Source organism: Capsicum annuum, chromosome 2, assembly GCF_002878395.1.
Source record: "Capsicum annuum cultivar UCD-10X-F1 chromosome 2, UCD10Xv1.1, whole genome shotgun sequence".
NCBI classification, from domain to species: domain Eukaryota; kingdom Viridiplantae; phylum Streptophyta; class Magnoliopsida; order Solanales; family Solanaceae; genus Capsicum; species Capsicum annuum.
In genome coordinates, this window is record NC_061112.1 from 23,528,515 (window position 1) to 23,547,142 (window position 18,628).

At 37.8% G+C, this 18,628-nt stretch overlaps 1 protein-coding gene across 1 annotated transcript in view; it reads right to left on the reverse strand.

Annotated features, from left to right (window-relative positions):
• Positions 1 to 1,228: 1,228 nt before the first annotated feature.
• The window catches only part of LOC107857626, a 31,245-nt gene continuing 13,845 nt past the window's right edge, over positions 1,229 to 18,628 (reverse strand). The window contains exons 3-6 of the mRNA XM_016702481.2: positions 10,510 to 10,687; positions 9,694 to 9,791; positions 1,683 to 1,744; positions 1,229 to 1,589 (exon numbers count right to left, since the gene is read on the reverse strand). Of these exons, the coding sequence (XP_016557967.1) occupies positions 1,466 to 1,589; positions 1,683 to 1,744; positions 9,694 to 9,791; positions 10,510 to 10,687 (462 nt within the window). The 3' untranslated portion in view covers positions 1,229 to 1,465. The remainder of the gene's footprint in view (positions 1,590 to 1,682; positions 1,745 to 9,693; positions 9,792 to 10,509; positions 10,688 to 18,628) is intronic.

Genomic DNA, 18,628 nt, shown 5'->3' on the forward strand with positions numbered 1-18,628 from the left:
TCAATTCAGAATATTTCTTAAATTCCTTTTCACGGTATTGTTGTTGTAGCAATACATTAGAAGCATGAAAAGTAAAAAAAAATTTCTCTAGCAAATCCTCATCAGTGATGGTTTCTCCACATGATCTTAATATTGAACTTACTTTATGAATAGCAAAATTATACTCAACTACGGTCTTAAAATTTTGAAACCAAAGGTGTATCCAATCGTATTTAGCTTTCGATAATACCATCGATTTTAGGTAGTGATATCGATCCTTCAAGTTGGTCCATAATTTAAATGGATCTTTCACAGTTAATACTTCGTGGAGGTGATGATGAAGAAAAATCGTAGCTTTTGCCTTATCTTGACTTAATGTGTTATTTTCTTGTTTAATAGTATCCCCAAGACCTCTAGCTTCCAGGTGAATTTCAGCATCAAGGACCCATGATAAATAATTCTTTCCGGTAATGTTGAGTGCAACAAACTCAAGTTTCGATAAGTTTGACATAGTAAAACTATCATAAAAAGATTAATAAGTTAGATACAATGATATTTTCAAAAATAAAATAATCATCTCAAATAAATTTAAATAGAATCATATATTGTTAATAAATTATTATCAAAAGTTGATTTCCTTTAGCAATTTATCTATACATTTTTTTTGTGTGCGTGTTTAGAATCTAAAAACAAATAATTACATAATAAATACGTACCTTATGAGGGATCTCGTGCTGACGTGTTGTAATTTAAAGATCGAATAATAAAACTTATTACAAGAAAAGAAAAAAAAAATAGAAAGAGATTTAAGTATATGTAAGCAAGAGAATAAGATGAGTAACTTAGTAGTAGTATTTTATTGATTGTAAATATTTTTTACATGTGAAGTAGGGGGATATATATATATATATATATAAGCATTATATATACCTTGGCAGTAAGGGTAAACTTACGGTAAGTGATGTGAAGTAGGGGGATATATATATATATATATATAAGCATTATATATACCTTGGCAGTAAGGGTAAACTTACGGTAAGTGATCCAACGTGGGCAATCACTTGTTTCACAGCAAAGTGATGGGCAATCACTTGTTCAAAGTAAGTGATGGGCAACTACTTGTTCACATCTTTCAAAATACTTCATATATCAAGGAAGTAATTTTCTCCAGCACTGGGGGATTCGTAATAATTTCTGCTATTTCAAGACTTACACTACTGAAATATGTCTACTTTAGAAACAGAACAAATGCAACAAACACAGGCATTTTGTATCAGAAGTGTTTTGGGTACAAAATTGAAGCCATTCTAGATAAAACTTCACAAGCCTCATGGTGGTTATAAGTTCTGACTTTTCTTTTCCACTGTGGGGGTAACTTGGGGCCTACAGAAGGACGTATAGGTTATATAGAGTTCTCTTGTCATATTTTGCCTTACTCTCCACAGTGTCCCAGCCTACAACTTCTCTACACTAAAGTGTACATTAATCAAGAAACACTGGCGGATTCATCACTTGAATTATCAGAATCTGACCCGTTCACCATCCTCTCAAGTGAATCCATGTTCCCAGCTTCTGGGATAGTATGTAACCGAAGCTTTTCAGCATCCTCACTGAGAAATATTAGGCAAGGAAAAGCAGAGACTGATTAGCTGAATTCTACTCTCATACAATGATTGGCTAAAATCTTGGAAAAGGTCACTTACTCAGCCACTCCAAATATTTCCTTAACAGTTAAGGAGCTATCCCTTGAGCAGAATTCTGGAAGCTGTTTCACAAATAGAGCAAGACAATCAATTGAGATCATAATGAAATCGGTTAGAATATGAGTAGGAATAGGAATAGCATATAGAATTCTACTTAAAAAAGAATTGTAATGTAGTATCCTATTAGGAAAAGGATTGGAACGTAGTGTCTAAAAATTATAAATAGAAAAAGGATTGGAACGTAGTGTCTATAAATTATAAATAAGGCTTCAATGTAATAATATAGTTATAACAATTCAATATTATTTTTTCTCCAATATTTCTCAAATGGCATCAGAGCCTACGGTTCAAAGCTCCAATGATTTGGTGAAACGAGATTAAAGACCAGTTCAAAGCGATTTCAAATTAATATGCAATCAATTTGATGATAATGAAGATTTTTGTCCAATTACATGTCCATATTTTCAACAATCTCATTGCTCTATCTTTAAAAAAAATCAATTTTCAACCCATTCTTATGAGCTCCAACTTTCAACTCCTGCTTACTTTTAACGTTTAGGCTCCTTTCAACTCGGGCATATACTTTTAACGCATGAGCTCCACTTTTAACCTGTGCTCCCTTTCAATGCACAAGGATCCACTTTCAATCCTGTTTACTTATAACACAGGGCTCCAATAATATCAACTCATGCTTTTATTTTTAACGCATAGGGCTTCAATTTTTAAGCCATATTAACTTTTAACCATGGTAAATAGTAGTGATATATGAAGAATATGTGAAGAACGAAGATCATGCATGTGAAGAAGGCGGATCAAGTCAAGAAAATCAAGCCAAACAAGGAGAGATTTGTTAGGGTTTCTGCCTTGATTTCTTACCGAATCTAAGTTTTACTTTTTTTTTTTAGAAGGAAAAGAAAAGTAATACCATAATTACTTTAATTTTCCTGAAAGAAAAATATAATTGTTTTTCATATTTGGCTAACCTCTTTTTTGAAAGAAAGATTTTGAAAACCTATAAATAGAATAACCCTTTCTCATACAACAACACAGTAGCATCACAATGTAGTCGTTTATGAGTCATGTTTAGGGGGAGATTTTCTCCTAATAGTTTTTATGTTTTTTTTAATATTAGTTTTCAATATTTAGGTCGCTTGACCAAATCACATCAATAATATGGTTTTTAGTATGTCTTTTCTTTATTGTCTAAATTATCGTCTCTATGATTTACAAACTATTATATTCCGCATGACGTCCTCTCGATTTATAACTCAACAAATGGTATCAGAGCCTCTACGATCTTGGTAGAGAATCAAAGAGCTTTCGTTGCCGGCAGGCGGTTGTTACAAATATGTCGCTCGTCTAGCCAATGATCATGTTAGCAAAAGTTGGGTCACCATGCTTTTCGGTTACTATTTTCTCATATTTGAGTTGCGTAGCACTGTGCATCTTTTCAGTGATTACTTTCTCATATCTGATTTGCGTGGCACCGCGCATCTCTCCGGACTACTTTTGATACTTAATTTATGGAGTAAAGTGCATCTTTCCGGACTACTTTCTCATATCTGAGTTGCATAGCACCGTGTGCCTTTCCGGTGACTCCTCAGATCTGATTTGCGTAGGGTTGTGTCATCATTCCGACCCTACCCATATAATCTCTCTTTTTCAGTAGGGTTATGCCATCATTCCGACCATACCCGTATAATTTTTTTTTCAGTAGGATCGTGCTTTCATTCCGACCCTGCTCATATAATTTTCTGATCCATATAATTTTTCCCCTGACTGTAGCAACTTTTCAGCCGTCAAATCTAATAATCTGGCATATGAGCATGTTTCGGACAGTTCTTCCATGACTTTTTTGTTCAAGATCCACTCATCTCTTGATTTCGAGATGACCCATATATTTTATATTAGTTTTGATAATTTCCAGCGACGATCGACTTTCCATCGATGTTTACTACTTTTTGGATGATTGTTTCAGTTTTTGGCTTTTCAATCGAGGTCTCACGAATGTCCAGAGAAGTCCTTATTAGTTTTCTTACAGATATTTATCACCAAGTCTCTCACCGATCGTCTTATTAATTACATCCATAACAAGCTTGGTACATATGTCTTGTATGCACCAGCTTGAGAGGGAGTGTTAGAATATGAGTAGTGATAAAGAAATGGACCTTGAGCCTAACTCAACCTCAAAAGCTAGCTCATGAGGGGAGGATTGCCCAAGACCATATAAGGAGATTAAGGACCCTTTAACCCACCGATGTGGGACTTCAACACCCCCTCCCCCAGTGCACGCCCAGGGCTGGACATCTGAAACATGGACAATATAAGACGGGGGGCTTAACATCAGAAACAATGAACTGGGTGGGCCCAGCTCTGATACCATGATAAAGAAATGGACCTTGGGCCTAACTCAACCTCAAAAGCTAGCTCATGAAGGGAGAATTGCCCAAGACCATATAAGGAGACCAAGGACCCTTTAACCCACCAATGTGGGACTCCAACACCCCTCCGCATGCCCAGGGCTGGACATCTGGTGCGTGGACAATATAAGACGGGTAGACCAACATCGGAAACAATAAACTGGGTAAGTGTGAGAAATATAGGAGAAAAAATTGTTGTCTCTAAATTATTACATTGAAACCCTATTTATAGACACTACATTCCAATCCTTTTCCAAGTAGAATTCAATATGTTATTCCTATTCTTATTCTAACACTCCCCCTCAAGCTGGTGCATACTGGTGAGGGACTTGGTGAAAATATCTGCAAGTTGATCACTTGACTTCACAAATTTTGTAATAATATCTCCCGAGAGTATCTTTTCTCTGACAAAGTGACAATCAATCTCTATGTGCTTGGTCCTCTCATGGAACACTGAATTAGATGCAATATGAAGGGCTACCTGATTATCACATACAAGTTCCATCTTACCAGTTTCTCCAAATTTTAATTCTCTCAGCAATTGCTTGATCCAAACCAGCTCGCAAGTTGCTACAGCCATTGCTCGATACTCTGCTTCGGCACTAAATCGAGCAACCACACTCTGTTTTTTACCCTTCCAGGATACCAAATTACCTCCTACTAAAACACAATATCCAGATGTAGAATGTCTATCAGAGAGTGATCCTGCCCAATCAGCATCTGTATATCCAATGATATGCTCATGACCTCGATCCTCGAAGAGTAGCCTTTACCTGGAGATGACTTTATATATCGCAAAATCCGAACTGTATCCCAATGACTATCACAGAGGAAAGTCATAAACTGGCTTACAACACTCACAGGAAAAGAGATGTCAGGTCTAGTCACTGTGAGATAATTCAACTTTTCAACCAACCGCCTATACCTTCCAGGATCACTGAGTGGCTCCCCCTGTCCTGGCAGAAGTTTAGCATTTGGATCCATAGGAGTGTCAATGGGTCGACATCCCATCATTCCTGTTTCCTCAAGAATGTCTAAAGCATACTTGCGTTGAGAAATAACAATACCTAAGCTGGACTGAGCAACCTCAATCCCTAGAAAGTATTTCAATCTGCAAAGGTCTTTAGTCTGAAAATGCTGAAAGAGATATTGCTTCAAGTTAGTGATACCATCTTGATCATTGCCGGTAATAACAACATCGTCAACATAAACCACCAAATAAATACACAGATTTGGTTCAGAATGACAATAAAACACTGAATGATCAGTTCCACTACGAATCATACCAAACTCCTGAATAACTATGCTAAACTTTCTGAACCAGGCTCAAGGGGATTGTTTCAAACAATAGAGTGACTTGCGCAATCGACATACAAGGCTACTAGACTCCTCCTGAGCAACAAAACCAGGTGGTTGCTCCATATAAACTTCTTCCAGAAGATCACCATGCAGAAAAACATTCTTAATGTCCAACTGATAAAGAGGCCAATGACGAACGGTAACATAGAGAGGAAAAGACGGACTGATGCTATTTTAGCCACGGGAGAAAAAATGTTATTATAATCAAGCCCAAATATCTGTGTATATACTTTGGCAACAAGGCGAGCCTTCAGCCGATCAACCTGACCATCTGAACCAACTTTGACAGTATAAACCCAACGACAACCAACAGTAGATTTACCTGCAGGAAGGGAAACAAACTCCCAAGTACCACTCGTATGTAAAGCAGACATCTCATCAATCATAGCCTGTTTCCATCCTGAATGGGGAAGTGCTTCACTTGTAGTCTTAGGAATGGATATAGAGGACAAAGATGATACAAAAGCATAATGGGGTGATGACAAACGATGATAATTCAAGAAAGTATAATGTGGGTTAGCATTACGAGTGGATCTTATACCTTTTTGAAGTGCAACTGATTGACTAGGAAGAGGCAGGTCCGCAGTAGGGGAAGCGTCAGGCGAGGAGATGATTACATGAATCATCTGGGAATGATACTGGACGTGGGCGCCGGTGATAAGTCAAAAGTGGTGGCACTGTGGCTGGAGATGGAGAAATAACCGTAGATTCCTCAAAGATTGGTGTAGGTAAGACTGGAGGTATGGGTAAAACCTCAGAGATATTAAGATGATCAAAAGATGTATAGTAAAGTTGAGATTCAAAGAATGTGACATCAGTGGACATAAGGTAGCGACCCAGATCAAGTGAATAGCATCGATACCCTTTTTGAACTCGAGAGTAACCAAGGAAGACACATTTGAGAGCACGAGGGGCTAATTTATCTTTTCCTGGGGCTAAGTTATGAACAAAACATGTGCTCCCAAAAACACAAGGGGGGATAGAGTAGAAATGTGACTGAGGAAATAGTATGGAATGGGGAACCTTATTCTGGATCGAAGATGATGGCATTCTGTTAATGAGATAGCAAGATGTAAGGACCGCATCGCCCCAAAAACGCAGTGGAACATGGGATTCAATGAGAAGAGTGCGAGCAGTCTCAATGAGATGCCTATTTTTTCTTTCTGCTATACCGTTCTGTTGAGGGGTGTATGGACATGATGTTTGGTGAATGATTCCTTGATGAGTCATAAACTCCTGAAACTAGGAGGATAAGTATTTTAAGGCATTATCACTACGAAAAGCACGAATAGAAACACCAAATTGATTTTGTATTTCAACACAAAAACTTTTGAATATAGAGAATAACTCGGAACGATCTTTCATTAAGTAAACCCAAGTACATCTTGAAAAATCATCGATGAAAGTAACAAAGTAACGAAATCCTAACGGTGAACTGACTCTACTAGGACCCCAAATATCGAAATGAACTAATGAGAAAATAGACTCTAAGCGACTCTCAACGTGAAAATGTAGCACGGGTGTGTTTCCCAAGTTGACACGACTCACAATCTAATGTGGATAGACTAGACAAACTAGGCACCATCTTTTGTAGCTTGGATAGACTAGGATGTCCCAAACGTTTGAGAATAAGGTTGGGAGGATCTGTAGTGAAGCATCCTGTGAAGGAATTTGAAGCGGTAAGATGGTAAAGGCCTTGTGATTCATGTCCTATGCCAATTGTTTGTCCCGCTTTGTGGTCCTACATTAGAAAAGAATCATCAAAAAAAGTTATATTACAATCAAGGGCACGTGTCAAACGACTAACAGATGCAAGATTAAAAGGACAACCAGGGACATAAAGAATAAAGTCTAGAGTGACAGAAAATAGGGGTTTGGCTTGTCCAACTCCTTTTGGCTCTGTTCGAATTCCATTAGCTAAAGTAATAGCTGGAAGAGATTGTGAATAAACAATATCTGACAAAAGTGAACAATATCTGACAAAAGTGATTTATCACCAGAAATAAGATCAGAAGCACCTAAGTCCACAACCCATGATCCAAAGGTAGGAGATTGTGCAGTTGAGGCTATTGGTAGAAATATATGCTTATTTGCTTGATACTGAAGATACTCATTATACTCCTTGTCAGATAAATACACCCGTTGATCACCTGTGGTGTTAGACTGAGCAATATGAGCATTTTTAGTTGGTCGACCATGCAAAGAATAGCATATTCCATGAGTATGTATAAGTCTATTACAATAACTATACTTAGGTCTAGAATAACATATGCCACGAGTATGTCCAAGCCTTTTACAATAACTACACCTAGGACGAGATCTTCCAAATCAACCTTCCCCTCGTCGATTCTTCATGGACTGTGACGTTTGATTTTCTGATCTTCTCATTAAGGGCTCAGATTTAATCATAAGACTTGAACTTCCAATTTCAATATTTTTGGAGCCCAAAAAAAATATCATGCCCAAAAGATATCTTGGTAATTTGACTTAAATCCCAAGAACAAGATCTGAATTTCTGAAAAAAAAAAAATCCCCAAAAAAAAAATTGATGTCGCCAGAATTAGGGTTCCGGCGGTCGGAATCTCAAAATAATTGTCGGAATCTGAAAAGGAGCAAGTGGTCGGAGTCCGAATAGACCGGCGACCCAACAGAAAAAGAAACAACTCAAAAATCGACCAGAGATAGGTTCACGCGCCGACGCGTGACGCAGATCTCGCCGGAATTTCTGGATTGCGGCTGGCGCGTGCAGGGTAATTTTCCGGCGGTTTTCGTCGGGTTTTTTGTCGCCTAATCTTTCCGATCCTTTTGGTGGTGGTGTATTTTTCACACAACCCACAAAATAAAAATTGACCCAAATCAGTCACCGGAATTGGCGCACGATGACTGAGTTATCTTGTCTGATACTTCTAACTTGCTCTGATACCATGTGAGAAATATAGGAGAAAAAATATTATTAAATTGTTGTCTCTAAATTATTACATTGAGACCCTATTTATAGACACTATATTCCAATCCCTTTCCAAGTAGAATTCAATATGTTATTCCTATTCTTATTCTAACAAGTAGGAATAGGAATAACATATAGAATCTTACTTGGATTGTAATATAGTGTCCTATCAGGAAAAGGATTGGAATGTAGTGTCTATAAATAGGACCTCAATGTAATAATGTAGTTACAATAATTCGATAATATTTTTTCTCCAATATTTCTCACAAAATCTAAAAAGTTCTATTGTACAAGAAAGCCTAGAGTGGGTTCATCTACAGTACCACATTCTACATCATTAACCAAGACAGAGTAGAGTAGGAATAACAATCTATCAAAACCCACGAAAATGCAGAGCCACTACAAAAATTGGACGCAAATATTCAATATTCCACAAATTACCAAAACAAGTAGTTCAGATAAGTCACTCTATCTGATTTTAGAATCCCCATTTGACCCATGACTGATGCTAATTAAATAGCTAAAAAAAAGTGAGTTGTTTAGTAATTCCAAGGGGAAATGCGAGAAACATACTTATTTTGAATTTAGGATAATAAAATAGAGTAAAAGTGGTATATTATAGAGTAGAAATGTATCTTAGGTACCTACGAGTTAAATAGCAAGCTTTTCTTTTTTAAGGGCAAAAATGAAAACCATTTTGTGACAAACCAAAAGGAAATGAGGACACTATTTGGATAGAGGGAGTACTTTTTTATCTGGGTCAGCAATTATCTGCCTTGAATTGAACCTGACCATGGATGCTAACAAGTTATATTATGTCTTTGTCCCAGAACAGAGGTTGTTCACACATCCTACTTAATCTTACACATTAAATGAAACAACTGAGCAAGCAAGTTGAAATGCAAATGCTATTGTCCCCAAAGTCACTAGTTCTCTACATCTCATTATGAAGTTAGATCATTCAGTAAAAGACAAAAGCAAGCTTGAAAAGGAACACATTTAACAAGCCAACTGACGGAAAGATACTTTAACATAGTCAATATAGTGAGAAAAATTATACGACAGATTTAAAAGGAAGGTATTAAATACGAGAAATTAGGAGAAGAAACTCTTCAAATTCAATATAGTAAAGAAAAAAGAATTACTAAGCACTGTTATTCAAGAATTAAGGGATCGAGTCATGAAATAATCAATTACAACCAGAGGTAACGAAACATCTGAAATCATTCTGAAGCAGAATATGTTACAAAGTAGGATGTGGTCCTCATTTGATAGAGAGACTTACCTCAGAAAGATAATAAATTTTCCCAAAAAGAGCTTGCACAGCAAGTTTTCTCTTCAAACCCTTCTCAGAATAGCCTGATATATGCATAACAACTGGACCTGAAAGTTGAGAGACTTGTTTACAACGAATAAACTGCTGCAGAGATACAAAATTTTAGTAGATTATGTACACTATGAAGTGCTTATGGGAAGGAAAAACTCAAAGAACAAAACAACTCAAGACTATCATATGAAGTCCTTTCGGCCAAATGGTAAAATAACTAATAAATGATGTCAATATTGAGTTGCTTGTTCAACAGATTTTAAACCCAACCTAAAGGAACGCCCACATTGCAATGAAAATCTTTGTTGGCTTTAGGTCATTAAAATAGTAATTTAAGTGTAGGGTTTTGGTCTAGCGGTAACTCAGGTAGGAGTGCAACACATAATGTGTGGGCTAGGGCGCACTTCACGGGTTCAAATCCTTCTGCAAACAAAGAAAATAATAGATCTTTTGTTGTTGGTGTTCATGTACTTTTGACCAATGCAAAGAACGCTAGATCATTGGAAGTGTAGGTTCTCAATAAAGAAGTCCAACCATAAGCCACAAGGTAGCTTCCTTGGCCATATAGAAACATGAGTTTCTTCTAGGTAAATGAGGAAGAATATTTTTGATACTTATTCCCCATAAGTGTGTAAATGTGTGAGAGGGTGCTATATACCTTTTCTTTTGAGAAGTGTAGATCAGACCTTATCTTCTAAACTAGAAGAACATACAACAGATCATTCAAGGAGAGAAACAATGAATGGTTTGCAAGAAATCCAGTAAAACCAATACCTTTGTCTTGAACAATTCGACGTGAAATTTCATTCAGTAGTCCAGCTACTTCAGAATCAGTCAGCAGTGATGCTTTCCTCAACTGAATTAAATATGCTATTAAATCCGGGGTAAATGGCTTCTCATTCAAGGAGTACCGAATATATTTTCGGAAAATCTCCTCCATAGCAAAGCCTGTCTGCAAATATTACACGGTTTAATTCAAGACTCAAATGTCTATAATGATCAAAGATATCAATAACAGGAAGATGACATTTTAGATTACATATATTAAAAGAAAAAGAAAAGAAGTGGCGATTAGAAAAGGATAAAAAGAAAAGAAGTGGCGATTAGAAAAGGATATGAAGAACCAATAAAAGCAGATGCCTAATTCAAACATCTTATACCCCTGCACACCAGTAAAGCCGAATATCTAATTCAAAAATTCAATTCAAGAAAAGACAAAGTACGCTGTGAAGATGCCAAGTTGTAGGCAGAAGTGGCAGTCACTTTAAAAGGGATGGAATATTTCTGAAGACATTGAAACAAAGTTATAGACGCGTTGCAACCAGAAAGAGTTGACCACAACCACTAATGGTAGGGAAAGGTAAAAGGGAGTGATTCTACTATATCATCCAGTCATACAAGCACGATCATGATCATGAACATTTTTTTTTTTGAGCATGTTGAATGCAACCGAGAGAGTGCACAAGTTTAAGTGTGAAGAAGGCTCACAAGCCGTCCAAAGGGTGCACTCCATGGGAGCTATTTTGGAGCCCTCATTAAAGGGCTCTTTTGTCATTTTATCTTTTATTTGTATTGTATTATACATAGAACATGTTAGGGTTTTTTCTCATTAGTTGTCTTATGATATTGAAAGAACACTTCTCTTGTGAGAGAGAGCTCCAAAACCGTAACTAGGGCTTAGACAAGTGAGGATTCACTTGTGTTTGCAATTGATTGGAAACGCTGGTGCTTGAGAGGTGGATTCCCCTCTTGTGTCTTCGTAAGAGATAGGTGATTGTTGTGTGTAGTGTTAAGGGTCCTAGAGTTATATATATTCTAGGTTTCTTAAGATTATACCATTATTTGTCTATCTATCTATCCCTTTATCTTGTTGTAATCTTATATTGTTTCTACTTGTTCTAGTGTAAGCCATGTGGGGCCTTGTGTTGTTGTTGTTCACCTTACTGTTGTTTCTTCTTGTTAATCTCCTTGCTAGTTTGTTGGTTCGCTGAAATAGGTGTCAATACACCTTGATATCGTGTTTTTTCTCTTGCTGTTGTTCAACCCGAGACTTGGTCTCATTTGGGTTCTCGGGTTTGGCTTGTTTGTGGATTGTTTTGTGCCACTTTCTTGTGTTCCTGGGTGATCTTGTATCATTTGGTATCAGAGTCATCATTGATTTTGTTCAAACAAGATCAATCTTGGGCTTAAGAGTTGAAAATCAAAAAAAAAAAAAGGAAGAAGTGTTCTTGTTGTTCTTGGCCAAGAACTTGTTGTTCTTGATTGTTGTTGTCTTGATCGAATGTTGTGTGTCTAGATCTAGGTGTCTTTACTTGTTTTGTTGTTTCTAGTGTTAGTATTGTTCTTCACCAACACCTTTGAGTCTAGATCTAAACTTGAGCTTATGTTGGTAATGTTGTTGTTGTGAACCAAAAGTGGCCGTGAGTTGTTGTTCTTGGCCGTGTGGTGACCTTTGTTGTGACTTGGTTGAACGTTGGTTGGTGTTATTGTAGATCTTGAAAGGTTGTTGTGTTCTTGGTGTTCATCACAACCTTCACACCTTGTTAAAACCGAAATACAACACTAAAGAGCCTTGGCCGTTTGTTGGTGATTTTATTGTTGGCCTTGTTGTGGAATTGTTGTTGTTCTTGAATATTGTTGTTGGTTGTTCTTGTTGTTGTTGTTGTGTTCTTGAAGTTCTTCACTATATTCCAAACCTTGTTAACGTTAAAGTGAACTTCAGATAAAAAAAAGATGAAAGACAAGGTGTAGTACATGTTAAATCTTGAAAGACTTACGACCATCAAAGACTTGTCAATCACATCTCACCTACTTTTCCATATTTCAAGGACCTTGTTTTGAGGAATAAGTACAAGTCAAGTCTCACCTTTATGAATTTGAATTGAAAGAGAGTTCAAGACATGTAGTTTCCCTCCATTAACCAAATTTCACCATTTCAAATTGTAAAGTGATCAAGACTTCAAATTGGTGAATAAAATTGTCCAAAGCCATGACCAATAATAGGCTGCCACGTCATCATTTTTACTGTTCATGCAACATTTTTAAGCTTAAATTTTGATCTCTTGGTTTCAATTTGTTGTTTTCTTAGTTTCGTTTGTTGATTCCAATACTAATTTACAAGCTAGTGACCATTTACTAGACTGTAAATTGGTTTTGAAATTGTCCTTCACGTTTACGTTCCTTTGTGTGCCTTATTCTTTTGAGTCGTTGTAACACTTGGTTCACCTCTCAACACCTCACGGGATACAATCGAACTTGCACCACTTGTGAGATTGAGTGTAAGGAATCCGAGAGACAAAGATATAAAGAAAGTGTGAGGACTTTTCTTTTACAACTAACTCGTTTGTTGTTTTGTAGGTAACTTCCTAAGTCCAATGGAATCCGAGGGAACAATCTCACAAACCGTGGATAATAATGTCCTTAGTACTATCTTGGCCGGGATTGAAACTCTAAACCGAAGCATGGTAAAGGTACAAACGGATGTGTCATCATTGGGTGAGAGGTTGGATCTTGTGGAGAGTCGGAGGAACTCTCGTGTTTCTACTCCTCAACACCATGTTTCCTTAAGTGGACATGACCAAAATGTTTCCACCACCATTACCCCCGAAGCTTTACATCAAATGCTCAATCCTCCAAGACCACCACAAAATGCCACAAGTCAAGTCCATCCCCCCAAACCCGAGACCATGATAGGCCAATCCAAAGTCCAACATGTCCAACATGAAGGATTTGGGAACCAAATACTACCAAACCTTGAACTAAAGGCCTTACTTTCCACCAAATCCAATCCCGCCGTTCCAAGCTCCACTTAACCCAAATAGACTCGTCCATGTAGGGGGATATGGTAGAGGAGAACAACATGAGGAATATGGGCTGTATGATGATGCCTACTTAAGGGACGAAAGGATGATGGGTAGACATGGTGATCTAGGCCAAGAGGTGAGGGATGGCCACCAAAACCGAGACTTGGGCATAAACTCCATCAAAGTTGGCCTTCCAATCTTCAAGGGTGAGAGTGATCCCGAGGCTTATCTTGCTTGGGATTCATCTTGTGATAAGATATTCCAACTTAATGATCTCACCGAAGAAAAGAATAGTTGCTACGCGATAGCTCACTTTGAAGGGTATGCTAATACGTGGTGGGAGTGTGTTAAACGATTTGGGAATGAGATGGTTGGGGGACAACCTCCTCATTGGTTTCGATTGAAGAACCTTATGCGGCAAAGGTACTTGCCCGAGACTTATAGACATGAGCTCCTTGCCAAATTGTACAATTTGAGGCGAGGTAGCAAGAGTGTCATGGCTTACTACGATGAATTTCAACAATTGATGTTGAAATTTGATCACCGAGGAGAACAAGTAAGTCATGACATTGTGAGCTTCAAAGTCGGGTTGAACAAGGACATCTCTACTCACATGACACTTCACAATTTCGACACTATAGATGGCATCTTCCAAGCGGCATTAGAGGTTGAAAGGGAGCTCAAAGAGAGCTCATTCATGGCTGTCCAACCCGAGACCACCAAGGCTGCCCAAAAACATCCTCCAAGGTATGAAGGTAAACTGAATTCCACTTCCAATTCCAAGGGATTTCAATGCTTCAAATGTCAAGAGTGGGGCACAAGGCTAGTGAGTGTCCAAACCGGAGGAATGTGATCCTAAGGGAGGGAAAATTGTACTATCTTGGAGAAGAGGTGGTAATTGAATTGGATAAGATTGATGGCAAGCCTCAAGATGGTGAGCAAAAAGAGGTTGAAATGCAAGGTGAGGACGATGGAGAAGATGTGTGGCCGAGTGATGGACCGTGTGAAGTGCCTCCCTTAAAGAGGTGAGGTCGTGAATTTGTGGTCAAATTCATCTCAAGATGGAGAGGATGATACAAGCACGATCATGAACATTTTTTTAGCATGTTGAATGCAACCGAGAGAGTGCACAAGTTTAAGTGTGAAAAGGCTCACAAGCCGTCCAAAGGGTGCACTCCATGGGCACTATTTTGGAGCCCTCATTAAAGGGCTCTTTTGTCGTTTTATCTTTTATTTGTATTGTATTATAAATAGAAAATGTTAGGGTTTTTGCTCATTATTTGTCGTATGATATTGAAAGAACACTTCTCTTGTGAGAGAGAGCTCCAAAACCGTAACTAGAGGTTAGACAAGTGAGGATTCACTTGTGTTTGCAATTGATTGGAGAAAACGTTAGTGCTTGAGAGGTGGATTCCCCTCTTGTGTCTTAGTAAGAGATAGGTGATTGTTGTGTGTAGTGTTAAGGGTCCTAGAGTTATATATATTCTAGGTTTCTTAAGATTAGGGTCCTAGAGTTATATATATTCTAGGTTTCTTAAGATTATACCATCATTTGCCTATCTATCTATCCCTTTTATCTTGTTGTAATCTTGTATTGTTTCTACTTGTTCTAGTGTAAGCCATGTGGGGCCTTGTGGTGTTGTTGTTCATCTTATTGTTGTTTCATCTTGTTAATCTCCTTGCTAGTTTGTAGGTTCCCTAAAATAGGTGTTAATACACCTTGATATCGTGTTGTTTCTCTTGTTGTTGTTCAACCCGAGACTTGGTCTCCTTTGGGTTCTCGGGTTTGGCTTGTTTCTGGACTGTTTTGTGCCACTTTCTTGTGTTCCTTGGTGATCTTGTATCATCGAGTTCAATAACTTCCCAGACAGAAATTTCCAGAATCCTTAAACTTCAAGTCAAAGAAATTAATAACCTCATCAAATAAAATTACTACACAACTATTGGCTTACTTTGTGTAGATTTTTGAATTGTAAATATGGCTCCAGCACAGCCTTTTTGCTGATTCCAACATACTGTTACCTTTTTCAGAAAAAAATAGAGTAGAAGCAATTGCAGATGATTAGCTCAACCAGTATCTATCACCTGTATGGATTTTTTTCCTTCATTGTGTCCTATCTTTAGCTAAGTCTATATTGATACTGTTAAAATATGACCAGGAATAGGAATAGGAATAGCATACAAAATCTTATCTGAAAAAGAATTGTAATATAGTGTCTATAAATAGGATCTCTATGTAATAATTTAGATACAATAATCCAATAATATTTTTTCCTCCAATATTTCTCACATGGTATTAGAGCATTGGTGAAAAACTTGGGGAAAAAAAAATTCAGTCACCATGCGTCAATTTCCGGTGACTGATTTGTGTCATTATCTATTTGTGGGCGGTGTACAAAATCCAAAACCACCAAGAGGATCGGAAAGCTCAGGCGACAAAAACCCGACCAAAACCACCGAAAAACTACAATTAACGCGCTCCCATGCGCCTGCTAGAGTTCAGGTTTTCCAGCGACATCTACGCCACGCGCTGGCGCGTGAGCTATTCTCTAATAGGCTTTTTAAGTTATTCCTTTTTCTGTTGGGGTCACCTAGCTATTCCGACCAGTTCTATTTCAGATTTTCCGTCAACTGTCAGATTTTCCAGCGACGGTAAAAAATTTTGGCGACTGTTATTTTTTTGGGTTGATTCAAACCTTTTCTTCCAAATTCATTTCTCTTGTTGCCTTCAAGTCAAACCATATTGTAAAATCAGAAATTCGTAACCTAAATTTTTCCAATATGATTTAAGTTTGGACCCTTAACGAGGAGATCAGAAAATCAAACATCACAGTCCATGAAGAATCGACGAGGAGGAGGCCGTTTTGGAAGATCTCGACCTAGGTGTAATTATTGTAAAAGGCTTGGACACACTCGTGACGTGTGCTATTCTAAGTGTAGTTATTGTAATAGGCTAGCACATACTCTTGAAATATGTTATTCTTTGCATGGTCGACCACCTAAAAATGCTCATATTGCTCGATCTAACATCACAGGTGATCAACGGGTGTATTAATCTTACAAGGAATATCATGAATATCTTCAGTATCGAGCAAGCAAGCATACATTTCTACCAATAGTCCCAACTGCACAATCTCCTACCTTTGGATCATGGGGTCGTGGACTCAGGTGCTTTTGATCATATTTCTGGTAACAAATCACTTTTGTCTGATATTGTTCATTCACAGTGTCTTCCAGCTATTACTTAGCCAATGGGATCCGAACAAAACCAGAAGGAGTTGGACAAGACAAATCCCTATCTAATGTCACTCTAGACTCTGTTCTTGTGTCCCTGGTTGTCCTTTTAATCTTGCATCTGTTAGTCGTTTGACACATGCCCTTAATTGTAGTATAACTTGTTTTGATGATTGTTTTCTAATGTAGGATCGTAGTACGGGACAGACGATTGGCACAGGACATGAATCACAAGGCCTTTACCATCTTACCTCTTCAAATTCCTTCACATTATGCTCCATTACAGACCTTCCAAACCTTATTCACAAACGTTTCAGACATCTAAGTCTATCCAAGCTACAAAAGATGGTGCCTAGTTTGTCTAGTTTATCCACATTAGATTGTGAGTCGTATCAACTTGGGAAACACACCCGTGCTACATTTTCATTTAGTACTGAGAGTCGTTCAGAGTCTATTTTCTCATTACTTCATTATGATATTTAGGGTCCTAGTAGAGTCAATTCACCCCTAGGATTTCATTACTTTGTGTTTCATTAATGATTTTTCACGATGCACTTGGGTTTTCCCAATGAAAGATCGTTCTGAGTTATTTTCTATATTCAAAAGTTTTTGTGCTGAAATACAAAATCAATTTGGTGTCTCTATTCGTACTTTTCGTAGTGATAATGCCTTAGAATACTTATCCTCCCAATTTCAGGAGTTTATGACTCCCCAAAGAATTATTCACCAAACATCATGTCTATACACCCCTCAACAAAACAGTATAGCAGGAAAAAAATAGGAATCCCATTGAGACTGATCGCACTCTTCTCATTAAATTCCATATTGCACTGTGTTTTTGGGGTGATGCAATTCTCGCATCTTACTATCTCATTAATAGAATGCTATCAACTTCGATTTTTAGAATCAAGTTCCCCGTTCCATACTATTTCCTCAGTCACAGCTCTACTCTATCCCCCCTCGTGTTTTTGGGAGCACGTGTTTTGTTCATAACTTAGCCTCTTGTGCTCTTAAATGTGTCTTCCTTGGTTACTCTTGAGTTCAAAAAGGGTATCGGTGCTATTCACCTGACCTGGGTCGCTACTTTATGTCCGTCGATGTCACATCCTTTTAAGTCTCAACCTTACTATACATCTTCTAATCATCTTGATATCTCTGAAGTCTTACACATACTTCCAGTCTTACCCACACCAACCTTTACAGAATCTACAGTTACTTCAACATCATCGCCGCCCACATCCATCATTAGTTCCGGGTGATTCATGTCATGCACCTAAAGCTTCCCCTACTGCGGACTTGCCTCCTCCTGGCCAATCAGTTGTACTTCAAAAAGGTATAAGATCCACTCGTAATGCTAACCCACATTATACTTTCTTGAGTTATCATCATCTATCATCACTCCATTATGTTTTTGTATCATCTTTGTCCTCTATTTCCATCCCTAAAACTACAGGTGAAGCACTTTCCTATTCAGGATGAAAACAGGCTATAATTGATGAGATGTCTGCTTCACATACGAGTGGTACTTAGGAGATTGTTTCCCTTCCTACAGGAAAAACTATTGTTGCTTGTTGTTGGGTTTATGCAGTCAAAGTTGGTCCAGATGTTCAGGTTGATCGGCTTAAGGCTCGCCTTGTTGCCAAAGGATATGCACAGATATTTGGGCTTAATTGTAATGACACTTTCTCTCCCGTGGCTAAAATAGCATCAATCTGTCTTTTTTCATTGGCCTCTTTATCAGTTGGACATTAAGAATGTTTTTCTGCATGGTGATCTTGAGGAAGAAGTCTATATGGAGCAACCGCCTAGTTTTGTTGCTCAGGGGAGTCTAGTAGCCTTATATGTTGATTGCACAA